Below are 21629 nucleotides of genomic sequence, written 5' to 3'. Positions count from 1 at the left end.
ATATAACCTTGTGAACTGATGAATCTTGGATAATGAGTAACTACCGTTCCTGTCATGAATGTAACCAAAGTGTAAAACATGACGTTAAAATCCTAATAAACAAACTAACCACCGCTTCATCCTATTCAGAGTCGCAGTGGGTCCAATTCACTGGACGAAAGGTAAGAAACACCCTGGATAGGTCACCAGTCCATTACAGGGCAAATACACACACACATTCACACTGACTATACCTAGGGGGTACATTTAGTATCTCCAATTAACCTGACTGCATGTCTTTGGACTGTGGGAGGAAACCGGAGCACCTGAAGGAAACTCACACAGACACGGGAAGAACATGCAAACTCCACACAGAAAGGATTCAGACCACTACACCTGAAAATCGAACCCAGGTCCTTGTTTGTTTGTTTGTTTGTTTATTAGGATTTTAACGTCATGCTTTACACTTTGGTTACATTCATGACAGGAACGGTAGTTACTCATCACACAAGATTCATCAGTTCACAAGGTTATATCAAACACAATTCATTGTCTCCAATCAGGGCCGGCGCTAGGGGGGGGCTGAGGGGGGCATTGCCCCCCCAAATTGTGTCTTTGCCCCCCCAAGCAAAGCAGTCCAGAACCAGGGCTTGGGGGGGCTGAGGGGGGCATTGCCCCCCCAAATTGTGTCTTTGCCCCCCCAAGCAAAGCAGTCCAGAACCGGGGCTGTCTCCAATTCACCTCACTTGCATGTCTTTAGACTGTGGGAGGAAACCGGAGCACCCGAAGGAAACCCACGCAGACACGGGGAGAACATGCAAACTCCACACAGAAAGGACCTGGACCGCCCCAACTGGTGATCGAATTCAGGACCTTCTTGCTGTGAGGCGAGAGCACAGTCCAAAGACATGCAGTCAGATTTACTGGAGATACCAAGTGTACCCCCTAGGTATAAGTGTCAGTGTGAATGTGTGTGTGTATTTGCCTTGTGATGGACTGGGTGGTGCCAGTTCCACTCTGCCCCTGACCAGGGTGACTCAGTTATTGTATATGAATAAATAAATAAATAAAGGTAGTTCCTAAAATAACAGTCAGATCAGGGTGGGAGATTGCATAAAGTATGAAACATAAAGTATGAAAAAACTAGAGTTATAGCCCTATTTTTAGGAAACAAACACATTATGTTGTACTTGACTATACAGATGTATGGCTTATGCAAGAATTTATTTAAAAGATGCTGAATGTTGGAGAAGATTAATGTAAAACTAAATTATTAGTTAAAATAAAAAGCATGGCTGATTTGTGTATGATGTTTTTTTTATTTATGATCTATAATACAGAGAGAAACCATCAGATTTATACAAGATAAAGTTATTATATAAACATATTTTGTATGAAGAATGTCCAAAAACAGAGTCTGCACATTAAAAGCATTGACATATATATTATAGGGATGGGTGGATCGATCCAAATATCATCAGTACATTGGTAGGCATGGGAAGATTGTAAGTTTTTGAATACTTTGCTTTGCACATACAGAAATATTTTGGAATTTATGGAAATGATAGTGTAAATTATACTTACGTAAAGTACGAATGCACTTTGCGCACTTTGCGCACCTTACGGCGCATGCGCAGTGAGGCTCTCATGCCGTGCGTATGAATAAATGCTCTTTTCTTTTGACTTTGTGCTTTAAAATGTAAACAGATTAGCATCTATTTTTTTATTTTAAATTAACAAGGACACATATATACTTATATTCGATCACTATTGAAAACTTACATATTTATCCAACCAGCAAACACAACCATGTGGTATGAGTTAGCCGCTTGGTGGTGATACTCCATGATGGTAACGTTGTGAGAAAGTAAAGCACCAAAAACAAGTAATCAGATCGCTTTAAACATCTGAATTTATCTACAGTCCTACAGAGAGCAGCTACTTACAAAATGTATGTATTACAGTATTAACATAATGAAGAGTTATAAATACAGAGTGCCAATAGAAACAGAAATCACTGCAATTAGCTTAGCAGCTAACACTAGCGACTAAGTTAGTGTTAATAAGTACCGGTAATGCGTATTAACTCAGCTGTAATGTATTTCGTATAGTTAAAGTACTGTACACAGTGCACAAGTCTTTATTGTATATCTTTCATAATAATAATTATGGTGTATGAGTTATTTGGGTTTTAGTCAGTATCCCAGCTGTGAACTAGTTGGCCAGGCTAGGTATTGACACCACACGGCTAAGCTAACCTTATCACTAGGGGTGGGTGGATCGATCCAAAAATCGATACCAACGTTTTGTTGTTTTGTTGTGGTCACGTGACTGAACACATGTAGCAGTGAGTGAGAGAGAGAGAGAGAGAGAGAGAGAGAGGAGCGATGTGTGGGGATATTTAAATGCAATAGGGATAAATTGTAATAGTTTTGTTATTATATAACTGGTTCTGATCAAAAACCTCAGACTTAGTTAATTACAGTAATAAATGCCCTACTCATAAATCATGACACACTGCTCTCCCCTACATGAAAGTAAATAATCTGCTTATATAAGTAAAAAGTATGGGTATTGGTATTGGTGATACCTGCCCTGTATTTACTTGGTATCAGATCGATACAGAATTTTACATTATCGCACACCACTAATATAACATTAAAACCACCTCCTTGTTTCAACACACACTGTCCATTTTATCACTTTGTAGTTCTACAATTACTGACTGTAGTCCATCTGTTTCTCTACATACCTTTTTAGCCTGCTTTTACCCTGTTCTTCAGGTATTATTAAGGTGGTGGATCATTCTCAGCACTGCACTGACACTGACATGGTGGTGGTGTGTTAGTGTGTGTTGTGCTGGTATGAGTGGATCAGACACAGCAGCGCTGCTGGAGTTTTTAAATACCATGTCCACTCACTTTCCACTCTGTTAGACACTCCTACCTAGTTGATCCACCTTGTAGATGTAAAGTCAGAGACGATCGCTCATCTATTGCTGCTGTTTGAGTTGGTCATCTTCTAGACCTTCATCAAGGGTCACAGGACGCTGTCTACGGGGCGCTGTTGGCTGGATTACACACCAAACTCATCAAACCATGTCTTGGGTGAGGCCACAACATCTGACTAATAATAAGAAAGGCTGTCCACATATATTTGGCCAAATAGCGTACCTTATAAGCAATAACTTCCAAGATGGACCAAGACTACACGATTTAAATTAATACAAAGATAAATGGTGGAATAAAATGTCATTTAAAAACTATTTTAGCATATAGTTTACACAGTGAAGCATTTTGACAATGAAGTCCTTTACAAGCAGTCCTGTTGGTTACCTGATAGGAGGTAAGTTTCAGCCTCAAAAAGCATTCCTCCTTCTGACACATTAAGTTCCAGAGTAACAGAGGGCACAGACATGCCTCCGATCCTGTCAGCCTGTTTTATATTCTGCCCACAAGCAGTGTCCATGCCAGCCTGCTCTGGAGGAATGGCAGTGTCTAAAGAAATCTCCGTAGATACTCGCCTGGCAAAAGGCAGAGAGTTGGCACTGGAGCCGTCTGCCTCACTCTCCGTCCAGCAGGAATCTGAGTCGGAGGCAGAAGAGAGTCGAGTCTTCCCCCAGCGGCAGTTGGCTCGGGCTGCATTGCCAATGCGGACACCCAGGGCTTTCTGGCTGGTGAGGGTTGGCCGATGAGAAGAACTGCTACTGATGGAGATGGAAGATGCACGCTGGTCCTTGCTAATGCATAAGATTGAGCGAAAAAGGGGAACATAGTGTGCGATGGCAACTCTGTATTTAGGGTGTGTGATGGCATAGATGATGGGGTTGTGTATGGCAGAGGCTTTGGCAATTACCGCAGGAACAGAGTTCATGTAAGGAGTGAGAAAATGAGCATAGCCAGCTGTGGCAGTGAGTGCCACTACAGAGTAAGGTGACCACGAAATGACAAAAAGCAGGATGACCAGGAGAGCCACCTTTGCCATTTTCCATTCACTCTTCATGCGCTCAAGGACTTTATGGGACTCGCAGTTGAGCTGCCTCATCTCTAGCCGGGCCCTTCGAACGACTCTGAAGATGGCCAGGTAGCAGCCAGCGATGACACCCAGAGGGATGAAGAAAACAAACAAGAACAAGAAGATGGTGTAGGCACGCACTGAAGGCGTGAAGGACATGTAGTCCCAGGAGCAGGAGGTCTGGAGACCCTCTGGGACGTAGGCACTCCAGCCGAAAATAGGAGGCAGACTCCAGCTCAAAGCATAAAGCCAGACAAGCCCTAACACTCCACCAGCTCTGCCCTGACTGACCTTTCCTAGCAGAGCAAGCGGTCGCGTTATAGCGAGGCAGCGGTCAGCAGCTATGGCTGTTAAGGTCATCATGGAGCAGATTCCAAAAAGGGCCCCGCAGAAAGCGTACAGTTCACACGCAAGCTCACCAAACACCCAGCGGCGGTGCATGCTGGCCACAAAGAAGACGGGCGACTGGGTGAGCGACATAAAGAAGTCAGAGACAGCCAAGTTGACCACCAAAATGTTCCCTGGAGTGTGTAGCGACCGGCTGCGGCAGAATACGTAGATGACCAGGGCGTTTCCTATAACACCTGTGATGCCCACCAAGAGGATGACTGATCCGATGATGTAGTGAGCGTGGTCCGGGACGTCCACTGTAGGGAACGGACGTGTAAACTCATGGTGGTGGATGTTGTAATTCAGGGACGCTTTAAACCCTGCAGTGCAGTTAGAGTCGCCAGGGTCGCAAAGATGCTCCGTGTGAGCTGAATGGATGCTCATTGTGTAGATCTGAATTATTAATGTATTATTAATTATAAAATTAACCTAAATAATACAGCACTGCAATCCTTGTCCTGAAAAAGTCTTTCCTCTTTCAACCTGGAGATCACAATTCCTAATGTTAGCTTTTTATATAAACATCGATTGGTGCACACTGGATAGTATTGATCTGTTCCCTGTACTGATTAAACATTAGCAAACCGATGCTCACACTAATGGTGTGGGTTTCAAAAGTAGCTGGTTTGAAAATAAGAATGCCCAAATAGATGCATTAGGACTTTCATTTATTTAATTGCTGTTAAAATATATAGTTTATATACTGCCAGACTTTCCCCCAAAATCATCTCAGCTATTTGATAAAATTCTGGCATTTAAAGCATTTACAAAGCAAGAAAAAAGGGTCACGACAAGCTATGGATTTTTAGGACTCATTAACTGACTAAATGTCACTACGGGTTGTGTTTAGGGTAACACGTAAGCCACAAATGGAAAAACGGCGCCTTTCTGACCCAAAACGAAACCATATAGATCATTTGAGTGGCTCTGCTGAGCCGAATCAATGGTGCACGGTTTAAAAATGTAGAGCAGAAAATCCGGCCCTCTAAGTACCATCCGTCATTTTAGGACTTGCTCGGTCACCTTAACAGTGAGCAGATCTCATGTACGTGTCTGAAATATCTGATCTTTTTTACAGCATACATTTTAGTAGCTTTGTGAACATTAGTATACTTGTCAGGATTGAATGGATATAATTTGCAATTTCTACCCATCAAAGTAAAAATGGTTTTAGAGATTTTTAACATTTAATTTAAAATCAAAAACTAAAATCTCTTATTCAGACCTTTAATGCAATATTTTGTAGAAGCCTTTTTGGAAACTTTACAAACTTTACAACTATATAAGTGTTGCACGCCTGGATTTGGTCGGTTTGTCCCATTCTTCAAGGCGATTCTTTCAAATTTTAGCACATTTGATAGTGGTCTCTCCACAGATGTTTGACAGGGTTTGGTTGGGCCCTAAAACCACTTTAGGATGGTTTTGGCTTATGCTTTGGAATAGTGTCTGTGGGTGAACTTTTCCCCAGGAGGAAGAAGGTTCCAGTATTTGGGTGCGATCATCTATCCTTCAGTATCTTTGTCCATGCTGATGAAAAGCACCCACATAGCATGATGCCATCTCTATAGGGATGGTTTTTCTAATAGAGTCTTCAGTTTCTGCACAGGACTTTTGAATCTCTTTAAGACCGAGCTGTTACTTATTCCTGGAGATCAAACTCCAACCCAAGACCTAGTCATCTGTCTTGATGACTCCCAGATGACTAACCAGCTTACCTTCTCTTCTCATGTAGCCAACGTGACAAGATCGTGCCGGTTCCTCCTCTACAACATCAGGAAGATTTGGCAATTTCTCTCCATGGAAGCCACTCAGATTCTTGTGCAGTCACTTGTAATCTCACTGTTGGATTACAGCAACTCCCTCCTGGCAGGTGCTCCTATGTCCACTATTATTAAACCCCTGCAACTCATCCAAAATGTAGCTGCTTGGCTGGTTTTTAACCAACCTGTAGCTGCCCGCATTCAGTTTAAAACACTGATGCTCGCCTACAAAGCCAAAAATGGACCAGCCCCAAGCTACCTTTGAGGTCTAATGAGTAATAAAACCACGCAAACTTTGAGCCACTAGTCTTGCTCAACTTGATCCTCCACCCAGAACTCAAGACACAAGCATCAAGCCTCTTCTCTGTACTTGCACCCAAGTGTTGGAACGAGCTTCGCTTGTCTGTCCGAACATCTGAGTCTCTTAAACTAACCTAAACACAATATTTAAACAATTATATTTTTTATATTTTATATTAAACTCTTTTGGGTCATCTGGGACTTGTGTATGTATGTAGTTGACTATAATTATGGTGTACAGCGAATCGTAATTTAAAGTTGCAGGTTTTTTCCACATTATCATATTTTTCCATTTTGCTCCATGATCTGGTCAGCACCTGTAAGTTATAAATAAGAAAGCTGTAGTTAAGTCAGGTGATATTACCTCAATAAGCAATTCTTAGCATTTGTTTGGGTGTCATCAAAAAGCAAAGTATTCTGTGGAACCAGTAGTAATGTATTTAATTCTCTGACACAGAACATATAATTGTCAGTTTTACTTTACTCACTCTTTTCAAACTGCACTTTATCACGTTCCTTTAATAAAGCTGCATCGTAATGTATAGTTTCAGTACAGGCCAAGCAGAATCCATTAGACCTCCATACATCTGAAAGGAATTTACAAGTATTGTCTGTTATCTACTCCAGACATGATATCAGAACGACTGAAGTTCTGTTTAAACTGCCATATGAAGACAAACCTGCTGCTGTGACAGGACTGAAAGGATGAACTGATTCATACATGACGGTCATAACCTGATCATGCGTGGATGCTTCAGGGGTCATGAGCTCGGCCTCGGACTGAGAAAACTGCAGAATAAAAGTAAACATGAAAGTGCATCTGAAAATGTAAAGGCTAAACTAATGGATATGATTTTATACCTGGTGACACATGTTGATTATACTGGCGAGTAACTTTTCTGCTTCATCCAACCTTCTTTCCAATATCGTTTGTTCTTCAGATCTGTTAGTCTTCATAGTGCTTGCTAAAAAGGGAGAAAAGCCTTAGATGTATAAAAAATTCCATCATTTTATTGATGTCTAAAAGGTTTTCACCCTCTGGTGATAATTTTCAAAAATAAACTCTTTATTTTAATAAGATCTAAAGTACTTCTTTGCAACATTATCAGTCATTTAACATACACATAATCCCTCATCTCATTTTAAAGGAAAAATGTGGAGTATAAATACTTAGGGTTAGGGTTAAAATCCCCTCAGGTATTAGCTCTCGTGGTACAGTGGATAGTGGTCGTGCAGTGGGTAGAGCCTTGAGCTATCAATTGGAAGGTTGTGGGTTTGATTCCTGACTCTACCATGCAGCCATCGTTGGGCCATTGAGCAAGACCCTTAATCCTCTCAGCTCTAGGCCCCTGTGCAATGGCTGACCCTGCGCTTTCACACTAGCTTCCAAAGAAGTTGGTATATGCAGAAAAAGAATGCCATTGTATTCTATATGGATATGACAAATAAAGGGGTTTCATCTGTTCATATTATAGATTGTTGAACTGATAAGTAATGTAAATATTAATAGCTTATTAATATTTTATATTAATATTAAATATTAATAACATTTACTCAACATCTAAATGTGATTCATTGTGACAATATTTACCTCATAATGCCCACAGACGCTTCATATCTTTGCATGTATGCCCATCTCTTACATACTTTTAGCTATATAGTGTATAATACAAGATACATAGATTACGCACTGATGAGGGCTGCTGTGATTAGGAATGCCACCATAAAACAAAACGTGCACATCAACAGGTGTACTGACAACCTAAATTCTTACCTCCAGTCTCTGTAAGTCACTGTAACTGTCTATTTCTATCTGATGTGTAACTTATTGAGTGTCTGGTACCCTTCAATTTGCATCTGTTTGCAAAGTGGTGGTGCTAACCCTATAGTGACTGACCAGGATAAATAAATTAAATTAAAGTCTTATATAAAAATGTTATTTCTTATACATGACTGTTAATATGTGACAAGTATAAGGTCAAGGTTTGGGTTTCCTTCCTTTAAAACTGCTATTTCATGCACTTTGTACATGTTTGCACAGATATTCTTAAGACATTATTAACACTATCCTGTACAGATCCTCTTTCTGAGGTCTGTACAGAGCCTTACAAACTTTTTTGTAATGCTCATGGATCACTCTAATGGGCGCTATCTAGCCCTATTTATACAGACAAAGAAAAGTCACCATATTATGAAGTCAGTTATGATAAGTATCTAGTAATAAGGAATTAGTAGACATATTTGAACCAGCATGTTGGCATATCAGTACCAGAATTCATTAAAATGTCCATGATGTACATTACATGGCAGACCCTTAATGCCACTTCGACGTTGATCAGTTAACATACACCAATAGTGACAAAATTTTAATCCACATACTGTAAATAGTGATACAATGGCATATTATCCTGGAAAACCATTTAGTTGGGTTTGGCAGCACTAAAATTCATCACTTATCAATGCAAACTGTACAAACCTAAAAATAAACCAAGAAATAACCAATAACCAAGAATAAAATGTCATAACAGAACAGAATAAATACTCACCCAATCCTTCAGATCCACCTAAGCAATTATTGGGTGATAAAACCTCAGATTCATAACCAGGGTTCTGTTCCATTACTATAAACAGTCTGCGGTTAGCAATGTTAAGTACGTATTAGGCACAACAGAGCAAACTGTTTGCTAGAAGTTAAGGAATGCTACCCTATAAACGTAGCCTAGGACAGTGGTACCATGTAAATCGAGGTTGACTTAAGTTTGGATGCATTCCAACATTTCTTCCAGTCTCTTGGAAACGTGAATCAGTAAAACACTACGGTGGCGTTCACACTTTATTAGGATGAACGATGACATTTAGCCTCTAGTTCAGCCTTGATTAAAGCTACACTAACTGGTCAAAAGTATGTGGACACTCCTCCTTATTGTTAAGATGCTTTAGCCACACCAACTGGCATACGTTTTAAAAGTATTGCATTTCAGAAGGCTAAATGTCAAAGTGTTCAGTCCACAAAAACACAAAACTTTGGTACTGCAGCTGCTCACTCTATGATTGGGCATTCTGCAAAGATCACACCAAGAGAAAAAAGAGAAACCAAGCAAAGTGGCAAAGAAAAATGTGATAAAATGGTATTTTTTGTGTCCAATACAGGACCACTAAACAAAAATCATGTTACATGGAAGGGAAACACAAAGAAAACCAAAGCAAAAAATAATGTATAAAAATAATATAATATATAAATAATATGAAATAATATGAAATATTAAAAATAATATATAAAAATAATATATGTAAATAATAATAAATAATATAAAATATTAAAAGTAATATATAAAAATATATAATATATAAATAATAATAACAAATAATCTAAAATATTAAAAATAATATATAAAATTAATATAATATATAAATAATAATAAATAATATAAAATATTAAAAATATATAAAGGTAATATATGTACAGTAATAAGTAATATAAAATATTAAAAATAATATATAAAAATAATATAATATATAAATAGTAATAGATAATATAAAATATTAAAAATAATTAGGGCTGTCAAACTATTAAAAATTTTAATCGCGATTAATCTCAGAATTTCATATAGTTAATCGCGATTAATCGCATTAAATAAAATCTGTGTAAATGTTATAGAAAACAAGGTTTTTTAAGTGAAATGTGAAAAGTGGACGTTTCTACACGAAGTGAGTGTGTTTTGACCCTTTTGGGGCTTCCATAGTTCATGGACTAGCGTGCTTGACTCCGGTATTCAGTGCCGTAACAGATTAAGTTAATGAAGTGTTCTGCTCCCGACAACTTGTGAATATACCGTGTATTTATTTCTTTATTATGCAAGTGCATCCCTACGACGCTCAGTTATATTATTTTAACAAACCGCAAATGAACAACGGTGGCAAGTCCGACATTAAAACGTTTGTTCTAGCAGTCAAGTCTCAACATGAACTAGAATTTGCGTTAACGGCACTATTTTTTTTAATCGCGTTAAATTGAGATTGCGTTAATGCGTTATTATCGCGTTAACTTCGACAGCCCTAAAAATAATATATAAAAACAATATAATATATAAATAACATAAAATATCAAAAATAATATATAAAAAACAATATAATATATAATAATGAATAATATAAAATATTAAAAATAATATATAAAAAACTATATAATATATAAATAATAATAAATAATAAAAATATTAAAATAATACATAAAAATATAATATATAAATAATAATAACAAATAATCTAAAATATTAAAAATAATATATAAAATTAATATAATATATAAATAATAATAAATAATATAAAATATTAAAAATATATAAAGGTAATATATGTACAGTAATAAGTAATATAAAATATTAAAAATAATATATAAAAATAATATAATATATAAATAGTAATAGATAATATAAAATATTAAAAATAATATATAAAAACAATATAATATATAAATAACATAAAATATCAAAAATAATATATAAAAACAATATAATATATAATAATGAATAATATAAAATATTAAAAATAATATATAAAAAACTATATAATATATAAATAATAATAAATAATAAAAATATTAAAATAATATATCAAAATATAATATATAAATAATAATAAATAATATAAAATATTAAATATAATATATAAAATAAGTTTTAGCCCACATTTTAAATAATTAGGCTGTGTTAAGTCAATATTAATTAAGTTGTAGCAACAGTCAATCATCAATATCCATTCAGTACTGGACCTGAGCTGTAGTTTGTTTTAAATTTCATTTTGGTTTTCGATATTTCGACATCAGAAATTTTAAAAACAAAACTAACTGTTCTACTCTCGCTGTACGACTGGCTCCTGTTGAAATAAATCACCAAACAAAAAGGATATTTAACAATTAAATTGTAAATATCTGTGACTGCTTTCAACAAAACATTAAAAATGAGAATAAAATGAGTCTTGTAAAAAATATTGTAATATTTTATTTGCAGGTTCGGGATCGTTTGGAAGATGGTACAGCATTTGGCCCGATGACAGAGTTCTCTGAGCTGTGGTGTTTGCGTGCATGGCGCAGAAGAAGCTGCCGGTCCGGCGTGGAATACTGGCACAGCGAGCAGGGAAATGATTCTCCGGTGTGATGGCGCCGTGAGTGAAGGTCCAAGCTTTTCTTCTGGATGCTGCCATAAGAGGGGACACAGTTTTCAGACAAAAATGTGCAAATATGGCAATCGTTCTAAAGGTGAGTGTGTGTGTGTTTACCAGCTGTAAGGGCAGTACTGGCAGCTGTACGGCTTCTCCTGAGTGTGTGTTCGTGAGTGTCTTCTGAGTGAACTCCTGTCGATGGAGGCGTAGGAACACTGAGGACACTTGTACGGCTTCTCACCTAAACCGGGTATACGAGAGAAAATAGTTCTTTTGTTATTTTTAACTGAAATTCCTTCTCTAGAGCAGTCAGATGGCATGACAACCTTGGCTTGGCAACTGCTATGTAAAGGCGTGTTAGATACATTGTTGTGCCCCTGTTGTTAAATTGTGTTCCCAAAGGTTATGTGGGTCCAATAAACCAAAAAAAAATGCCGTCATGGACAATCTTATTCACCTCACAGTGGCTCGGTGGGTAGCACTGTCGCCTCACAGCAAGAAGGTCCTGGGTTCCATCCCCAGGTGGAGAGGTCAGGGTCCTTTTTGTGTGGAGTTTGCATGTTCTCCCCGTGTCTACATGGGTTTCCTCCGGTAGCTCCCACAGTTCAAAAACATTCAAGTGAGGTGAATCACTCACTCACTCACTTTCTTAACCGCTTATCCAATTAGGGTCGTAGGGGTGCTGGAGCCTATCTCAGCTTTTCAATGGGCGCAATCACAGGGCACCCCACGTGAGGAAACCCACGCAGACACGGGGAGAACATGCAAACTCCACACAGAAAGGACCCGGACCGCCCCGTCTGGGGATCAAACCCAGGACCTTCTTGCTGTGAGGCGACAGTGCTACCCACCGAGCCACCGTGAGGTGAATTAGATAGACAAAATTGTCCATGATGTTAAAATCCTAATAAATATTACTTTTTCACAGCACTAAAATCATATCTAATGATAAAAGGAGTATAAGATATACTGACCTGTATGGACCCGCAGGTGCTGGATGAGTGAGGCTTTCAACCTGGTGCAGTAATGACAGTGAGGGCACTCGAAAGGCTTTTCCCCCTGGTGGATGCCCATGTGACGGCGCATGGTCAGCTTGGTGGAAAACTTCCTGTGGACACATACTGTAAATGTCATAAATAGTGTGTAAAATAATACCAAATACTGCAGGAATCTCTTTCAGAAACAATATTTATAGATCAATAAGTGTTGGGCAAGTTTCAAGCACTTTTATTTACTCTATTAAACACTATACATAAAGACACCACATATTTAGTAGCCTTTACACTCATGGCCATGTAAAGCTTGCATGAAATATCTTGTCTTTCTACAAAGGCCAGTACTGGACAAAACGACTTTGTAAATATAAACACATTTGTAATTCAATGCCTCAGAAAAGTTGGGACAGGGTATAATGATGTGGTATAATAATGGATATAAAAGGAGGGTCCACCAAATATTCAGTATTTGATTGTCAATCAGTTCAAAAAGAACATCTCAACACAAGATTGCAAACAATTTAGACCTTTCACCATCTACCATACATCTTATTATGAAAAGATTTGGGGGGTCCAGAGAAATCTTAGTCTGTGTAGGGCAGGGCCAGATACCGCTGTTCAATTTATGTGACCCTCAGATGCCACTGAATGAGAAACCATCACATTACAGTGATAAATACAGCCACAGGGACGCCCAGGTGGTGCAGCGGTATATTCTGCTAGCACACCAGCGCCGAGATTCTGAACTCCTCGGTTCGAAACTCGGCGTTGCCACCGGTCAGCTGGGCGGCATCTAGCGGGCACAGTTGACAGTGCCTGCAGCAGACAATAATTGGCCATCGTGTCTGCTGGGCGGGATGACTAAGTTCAAAGGCTGTGTAAGGACCCTGGTTAGCAGATAGAGGCGCCTGTGCAGCAATATACCCTCCTCGAATGCAATCAGGGATCTCCATCAGTGGAAGACAAATTGACTATGCTAAATCTGGAGAAAAAGGGGATGCATAAACGCATAAATAAATAGAAAAATAAATAAATAAATAAATGCAGCCACATGGGCTTGGGAGTACTTCAGAAAACCATTGTGACGTACCACAGTCTGCCACTGCATCAAGAAATTAAACTGAAATGAAACACTATGCAAACAGAAAGCCGTACATCGACTCATATTAAGAGTCGCAGTTATTGGTAAATAATATGAAATTGGTTAATAATCGATTAATAACCAAAATTCACCAAGTGGTGCATGTAACATACTTATCACAGAGAAGACAGCAGAAGTCTTTCCGGTTCGGGACCTTGAGTCCTCCGCTCATCTCATTTTCAGTGCGCCTCAAACGATGTCGCTTGTCCTCACCACTCTTCTTGCGTCCCACAAGTTTGTGTTTCACATTCACCTTCCTGACCTGACCCCATGGCTCTGGCTGCACCCCTCCAAGACACGTCGAGTACCTGTTTGGTAATGGAACATTAAGATTTATCAAAATCAAGAAACTAAAGAAATTCATTAGGGGCATTATTCATATCTGGCAACCCAAGTTGACCATTTCTGTGTACAGTATATGTCAATAGATTTAATTAAGAGAATAAATGATGCTGGAATCGTCATCCAGGAAGAAACCACCACCATCAGAATAGACATACTCAGAAAATGATCAGTCAGAATCACTTTGTATTGATTTTTAGTGACCCTTCCATCTAAAGGAACAAATGGACCCAAGCCATGCCAGCAAAACATACAGCATAACAGATCCACTGCACCCTTTTACTATAGGAGCTAAGCATTCAGGCCTGTACTTTCTCTTGGTGTATGCCACACGGATGCCAGCAAAGTCCTAGAGCATAACAGATCCATCACACCTTCTTACTTTAGGAGCTATGCATTCCGGCCTGTACTTTCTCTTGGTGTATGCCACACAGATGCCAGCAAAGTCCTAGAGCATAACAGATCCATCACACCTTCTTACTTTAGGAGCTATGCATTCCGGCCTGTACTTTCTCTTGGTGTATGCCACACAGATGCCAGCAAAGCCCTAGAGCATAACAGATCCGTCACACCTTCTTACTTTAGGAGCTAAGCATTCCGGCCTGTACTTTCTCTTGGTGTATGCCACTCAGATGCCAGCAAAGTCCTAGAGCATAACAGATCCGTCACACCTTCTTACTTTAGGAGCTAAGCATTCCGGCCTGTACTTTCTCTTGGTGTATGCCACTCAGATGCCAGCAAAGTCCTAGAGCATAACAGATCCACCGCACCCCTTTACTATAGGAGCTAAGCATTCAGGCCTGTACTTTCTCTTGATGTATGCCACACAGGTGATCTCGTTACTTACTCATTGTATGACGTTTGGTGGTCTGGATCTCCTTTGTACTGTGCATGCTGATTGCTGATGTGCTTATGTAGTTTTTTCCAAGTTTTTTCTAGAAAACAAGTTGTACATAACTAGAAAGATCACAACTTCTGATCTCAAATAGATCTCAAAAATATAAATCCCACTTTAACACAGAGCAAATACTATTACATGTACGTAAATTACCTCTCACATTGCAGTACAAACACTTGAACCCTCCCTGAAAATGGCAGCGCTGGTGTATCTCCCACTCCCGCTCTGAACGGCACCACTCGAGACACAGAGAGCACTGCGCCAGACGAGCGGCCTTCAGTTCGACACGCTTGTGCCTCTTCTCGTGAGCATCGCGCGAGTCCGCTCTCCTGAACGCCCTGGAACAAACGCCGCACTCATGAGGTTTGGAGCTCCTCTTTTTCCCATGGCTCCTCCAATGGCACTCCATATCAGCCCACTCTGATGTCGCCCAACCGCAGCGTGGGCATTTAAAGCCTTGCTCGCCGTCGTGACACTTCAGGTGCACCTCCAGCAGGCTGTGGCTCCTCAAAACCGCCTGACAGAAGACACAAGAAAGGCCGAGTTCCTCCTCAGATTGTTTCTGCATTTCCGACGTGGTTAGCAGGGGCTGCTTGTCCTCCAGGACTGTCTCCGGTGGGTCCGGCGCTCCCGTGGGCAACGTCGGAGGAGGACATTTGGCGCTGGAGATTCTGCACAGGCCTAGGGTCATTAAATGAGCGGACTGGGCCGTTTCTTCTTCCTCGGCGCAGGACATTTTAGAGGAAAGTGGCCTGTGAAGTCCATCCCGGGCATTTTCCAGGTGGAAGACGCTCTCCTCTTCGCTGTGCCTGTCCTCCTCGAACAAAGTGCTCACCTTCACAAAAACAAATATTTAGTCAATAGCAGGTCCAAGTTTTTTAGCTTTTGAGTACTATGTTTTGTTTAATGATCTGTGTGTTAAATGTGCAAGTTAAAATAAAAAGGGGGCAATTACTTTTGAGCAGCACTGAATAATGTCAATGCACCTAACTGTACTATAGTGGAAATCTTAGATTTTATGCTTAATATATTCTTAGTCATTGTTACTTGAACATGCACGGCTGGAGTGGAAAACACAGAGATAAGCAACAATGGACAAAGGCAAAAAGGGAACAACAGTTACCACAGAATGGCTTACACCCAAGCTTTAGAGGAAGTGCTAAAACTGTGTACATGACTAGAGTAGTATAAAGGGAGGCCCACAGTTCTGTTCTTCGTTCTTCTGCTAATATACTGCTGTAAGAACCTACAATCGTGCTAATAAATTCTTCAATCCAGTCAACTTTCATCTTTGTCTTGTTTGATCATCTGACCTTTTTTTCCATGGAAGTCGTCGACCCCTAAACTGTACGCTTAGAATAATGAGACACGTTTTAATCAGCCATGCATGCATATTTTTTTAACTGAGAACAGCTGGAATGCACAATCATGAGGACTCACCTCACACGTCTGCGCCACATGAAGGTTGCCGTCGGAGTTGGAGCTCAATCCGATGTCACACGGCGGTGGGCTTATGTTCTGCAGCATTCCGTACACGGGGAGCAGGAAAGACATGCGCTCCATGTCCATGTGGTCCTCGCCATTCTTGGAGCCGGAGTCGAGGTTGTACGGGGAGCCGTTCTGGTCGAGCTCTGCTTCTTCGTCGGCCGCGGTCAGGCTCTCCTCGTCCTCCTTTTCCAGGCAGGACAGGCGAGGACTCGGCGATGGTGACGAATGGCTCTCGGACACATGGCTGCAGATCCTGGCTTTCTGAACACTGGTAAACTGGCAAACCCGGCAGCGGAACACCTCGACCAAGAAGGACTCCACCAGAGAGGACAAATGAGCTTCAGTGCCATTCAGGGAGTTGCAGTAAAGGTAGGATGTGACGCTCTCCTCTTCAAGTCGCAAAGTTACGGGTTCAATGACTTGGTATGCGTCTTTAATTCCATCCATACTACGGACTAGTAGGGGTATAGAAAGAGATATATGAATACATGCACATTACTTACACAGAAAAGTATTCAGACCTTTTGTCGTGGCTTTCCAAATTGTGGCCAGATGCATGTGCTTTAATCATCTGTGTGTGTGTGTGTGTGTGTGTGTGTGTCTTTATGTTGGACTTTGTTCCCATTCAGTATTCAGCAAGCCCACTTCTGAGATCAGGCATTGGATAGGTGTTGTAGGATTAGTGGCCCTGATCCAACAACATACATACATATACACCTTATATATATACAGTGCCTTGCAAAAGTATTCAGCCCCCTTGAACTTTTCAACCTTTTGCCACATTTCAGGCTTCAAACATAACGATATGAAATTGTAATTTTTTGTGAAGAATCAACAACAAGTGGGACACAATCGTGAAGTAGAACGAAATTTATTGGATATTTTAAACTTTTTTTAGAAATAAAAAACTAAAAAGTGGGGCGTGCAATATTATTCAGCCCCTTTACTTTCAGTGCAGCAAACTCACTCCAGAAGTTCAGTGAGGATCTCTGAATGATCCAATGTTGACCTAAATGACTGATGGTGATAAATAGAATCCACCTGTGTGTAATCAAGTCTCCGTATAAATGCACCTGCTCTGTGACAGTCTCAGAGTTCTGTTTAAAGCGCAGAGAGCATCATGAAGACCAAGGAACACACCAGGCAGGTCCGAGATACTGTTGTGGAGAAGTTTAAAGCCGGATTTGGATACAAAAAGATTTCCCAAGCTTTAAACATCTCAAGGAGCACTGTGCAAGCGATCATATTGAAATGGAAGGAGTATCAGACCACTGCAAATCTACCAAGACCCGGCCGTCCCTCTAAACTTTCAGCTCAAACAAGGAGAAGACTGATCAGAGATGCAGCCAAGAGGCCCATGATCACTCTGAATGAACTGCAGAGATCTACAGCTGAGGTGGGAGACTCTGTCCATAGGACACAATCAGTCGTACACTGCACAAATCTGGCCTTTATGAAAGAGTGGCAAGAAGAAAGCCATTTCTCAAAGATATCTATAAAAAGTCACCTGGGAGACACACCAAACATGTGGAAGAAGGTGCTCTGGTCAGATGAAACCAAAATCGAACTTTTTGGCCACAATGCAAAACGCTATGTTTGGCGTAAAAGCAACACAGCTCATCACCGTGAACACACCATCCCCACTGTCAAACATGGTGGTGGCAGCATCATGGTTTGGGCCTGCTTTTCTTCAGCAGGGACAGGGAAGATGGTTAAAATTGATGGGAAGATGGATGGAGCCAAATACAGGACCATTCTGGAAGAAAACCTGTTGCAGTCTGCAAAAGACCTGAGACTGGGACGGAGATTTATCTTCCAACAAGACAATGATCCAAAACATAAAGCAAAATCTACAATGGAATGGTTCACAAATAAACGTATCCAGGTGTTAGAATGGCCAAGTCAAAGTCCAGACCTGAATCCCATCGAGAATCTGTGGAAAGAGCTGAAAACTGCTGTTCACAAACGCTCTCCATCCAACCTCACTGAGCTCGAGCTGTTTTGCAAGGAAGAATGGGCAAAAATTTCTGTCTCTCGATGTGCAAAACTGATAGAGACATACCCCAAGCGACTTGCAGCTGTAATCGCAGCAAAAGGTGGCGCTACAAAGTATTAACGCAAGGGGGCTGAATAATATTGCACTCCCCACTTTTCAGTTTTTTATTTCTAAAAAAAGTTTAAAATATCCAATAAATTTCGTTCCACTTCACGATTGTGTCCCACTTGTTGTTGATTCTTCACAAAAAATTACAATTTCATATCGTTATGTTTGAAGCCTGAAATGTGGCAAAAGGTTGAAAAGTTCAAGGGGGCTGAATACTTTTGCAAGGCACTGTATATATACACTTTTTCAAAGGAGAACTGTCATGCTATGTCATTTTATCAGCTCCACTTACCATATAGAAGCACTTTGTAGTTCTACAATTACTGACTGTAGTCCATCTGTTTCTCTACATACTTTTTTAACCTTCTTTCACCCTGTTCTTTCACGGTCAGGACTCACAGGACCACCACAGAGCAGGTATTATTTAGGTGGTGGATCATTCTCAGCACTGCAGTGACACTGACATGGTGGTGGTGTGTTAGTGTGTGTTGTGCTGGTATGAGTGGATCAGACACATCAATGCTGCTGGAGTTTTTAAATACCTCACTGTCACTGCTGGACTGAGAATACTCCACCAACCAAAAATATCCAGCCAACAGCGCCCCGTGGGCAGCGTCCTGTGACCACTGATGAAGGTGAAGGATGAAGGAGTGTCTAATAGAGTGGACAGTGAGTGGACACGGTATTTAAAAACTCCAACAGCGATGCTGTGTCTGATCCACTCATACCAGCACAACACACACTAACACACCACCACCATGTCAGTGTCACTGCAGTGCTGAGAATGATCCACCACCCAAATAATACCTGCTCTGTGGTGGTCATTTGGGGGTCCTGACCATTGAAGAACAGGGTGAAAGCAGGCTAAAAAGGTATGTAGAGAAACAGATGGACTACAGTCAGTAATTGTAGAACTACAAAGTGCTTCTATATGGTAAGTGGAGCTGATAAAATGGACAGTGAGTGTAGAAACAAGAAGGTGGTTTTAATGTTATGGCTGATCTGTGTATATGTATATGGAACAACTGAACTTTACGTATTTTGAGACTCGTTATGACTCTGAGAGGCTATGACATGACAGTCCTGGTAGAATTAGTTTTTTGACAGTGATGTTGCAGTTAATAAGAGTTGGATTTTAATTCTAGTGTAAAAGTAAATAATCGCAACATTTATGGCACAACATCATAATAAAGGAAAATAGGTTTCATAATAAAATGGGCTTACTTATTCAGGATCCTACAGGTTGTCCAACAGAGAGCAAAACTGTTTATGACACCAGATACAGGATGATAAATAACCTGAAGATTAAAAAATAAATAAAAAATGTAAATAAAAATTCACTCTTTATCTCCACTCATAACAACAATGTGTGAAGCATTCTACTTCTACTGTTAATAAACAGCGCTGTGTGGACCAACATTTAGCTGCATTATCGCCACCCAGTGATGGTGTGGTGAATAACATCATGAACAACATAAGTGATGTTATGAAGTTATGACAGGAGGAGGAGAGGAAAGCCAAAGATGGGGTTTAATGGATGCGGTGAGGAAGAACATGCATGTGGTTGGGGTGACAGAGGAGGATGTTAGGGCCAGTGATAGCTCAGTGGTTAAGGTACTGGACTAGTAAACAGAAGGTTCCCGGTTCAAGTAGCTTACCACCAAGTTGCCACTGTTGGGTCCCTGAGCAAGGCCCTTAATCCTCATTGCTCATTGTGTAAGTCGCTTTGGATAAAAGCGTCTGCTAAATGCTGAAAATGTAAATGTAATGTAAATGTTCAGAACAGGGCAAGATGGAGACGAATGATCCGCTGTGGAGACCCCAAACGAAACAGTTATGGTAAATACAGGTACTCTGTAATGCAAGCTCAGGGTTGAGGCATGTGTCCGTGTCTCAGCTCTGTCATCATAACAAAGACACAATGACCCAGCCGAAGCCCAGACCTCATTGAACATCTACAGAGAGACCTGAACTGGCAGTTCACAGACTTGTTCCATCCCAGCTAGCCTTGTAATTGTGGCCCACTTCCGGCGCAGCTCCTGCCAGCCGAGCCTGCCGCATCTGGTTCAGTGCCGGCAGCCCGTGTCGGCTCTGACTCTTTTTGAATGACTGCCCAGAATCGGGCCAAATACACTGGCCCAAATCCGGATGCCAGATCTCCGCCGACTCTCCCATAGCTGGGCCGGAATAGCCCCCGAAACACTACGATACCATTTATTTACCGTTTTCTTCTCCTTTACATCATCATAGATAAAATAGTACATTTATACTACAGATTAACTACAGATTGTGCAGCAGAAAGTATTTTATTAAAATAATTACAGCAAGTAGTATAATATTTATAATAATAATCAGAATATTATAAATAAGATTAATTATAAACGTGAACCAAAATGACAGCTATATGAATATTATATATAGAAAATAACATATAATTGCATATAAGAATAATAATTATAAAAGTGAACAATATATAAAATATATATATACATATAAACAATATAAAGAAATACAGTTTGTTTGTTTGTTTGTTAGGATTTTAACGTCATGTTTTACACTTTGGTTACATTCATGACAGGAACGGTAGTTACTCATTACACAAGATTCATCAGTTCACAAGTTTATATCAAACACAGTCATGGACAATTTAGTGTCTCCAATTCACCTCACTTGCATGTCTTTGGACTGTGGGAGGAAACCGGAGCACCCGGATGAAACCTACGCGGACACGGGGAGAACATGCAAACTCCACACAGAAAGGACCCAGACCGCCCCACCTGGGGATCGAACCCAGGACCTTCTTGCTGGATCTTGTGACCTTGGCTGATGGTCTACGCCGAATGTTAGATGCTGCAGAGTAGTGTTATAGTTTTTACTCATGTATGAGAGGTGAATAAGCAAATGTGGCTCAGTGATGGTAGTGGACACTTGAATATCTACAAAAAATACAAGGGACAACCTTTGGGTTATAAAATTATATACGATCAGCCATAACATTAAAACCACCTCCTTCTGCAATTTCCCTCTGGGATCAATAAAGTATTCTGATTCTGATTGT

At 40.1% G+C, this 21629-nt stretch overlaps 2 protein-coding genes across 2 annotated transcripts; both read right to left on the bottom strand.

Moving 5' to 3' along the window:
- Nucleotides 1-3291: 3291 nt before the first annotated feature.
- Nucleotides 3292-9062, bottom strand: opn4.1 (opsin 4.1). The gene is made up of 5 exons (XM_062992846.1): nt 8990-9062; nt 7305-7408; nt 7124-7232; nt 6932-7030; nt 3292-4640 (listed from the first exon to the last, which is right to left on the bottom strand). Exons 1-5 carry the CDS (start codon nt 9060-9062, stop codon nt 3292-3294), a joined length of 1734 nt encoding a protein of 577 aa, XP_062848916.1.
- Nucleotides 9063-11418: 2356 nt separating this feature from the next.
- On the bottom strand, nt 11419-19866 carry si:dkey-154p10.3 (zinc finger protein ZFP2). Its single transcript, XM_062992998.1, has 8 exons — nt 19796-19866; nt 16420-16922; nt 15133-15814; nt 14929-15016; nt 13853-14047; nt 12578-12711; nt 11721-11844; nt 11419-11638 (listed from the first exon to the last, which is right to left on the bottom strand). The coding sequence occupies exons 2-8, from the start codon at nt 16912-16914 to the stop codon at nt 11443-11445; spliced, it is 1914 nt and encodes a 637-aa protein (XP_062849068.1). The 5' UTR covers nt 16915-16922; nt 19796-19866; the 3' UTR covers nt 11419-11442.
- Nucleotides 19867-21629: the final 1763 nt, after the last annotated feature.

This window comes from Trichomycterus rosablanca, chromosome 4 (assembly GCF_030014385.1).
Source record: "Trichomycterus rosablanca isolate fTriRos1 chromosome 4, fTriRos1.hap1, whole genome shotgun sequence".
NCBI lineage: Eukaryota > Metazoa > Chordata > Actinopteri > Siluriformes > Trichomycteridae > Trichomycterus > Trichomycterus rosablanca.
This window is presented reverse-complemented; position numbering and strand designations above follow the sequence as displayed.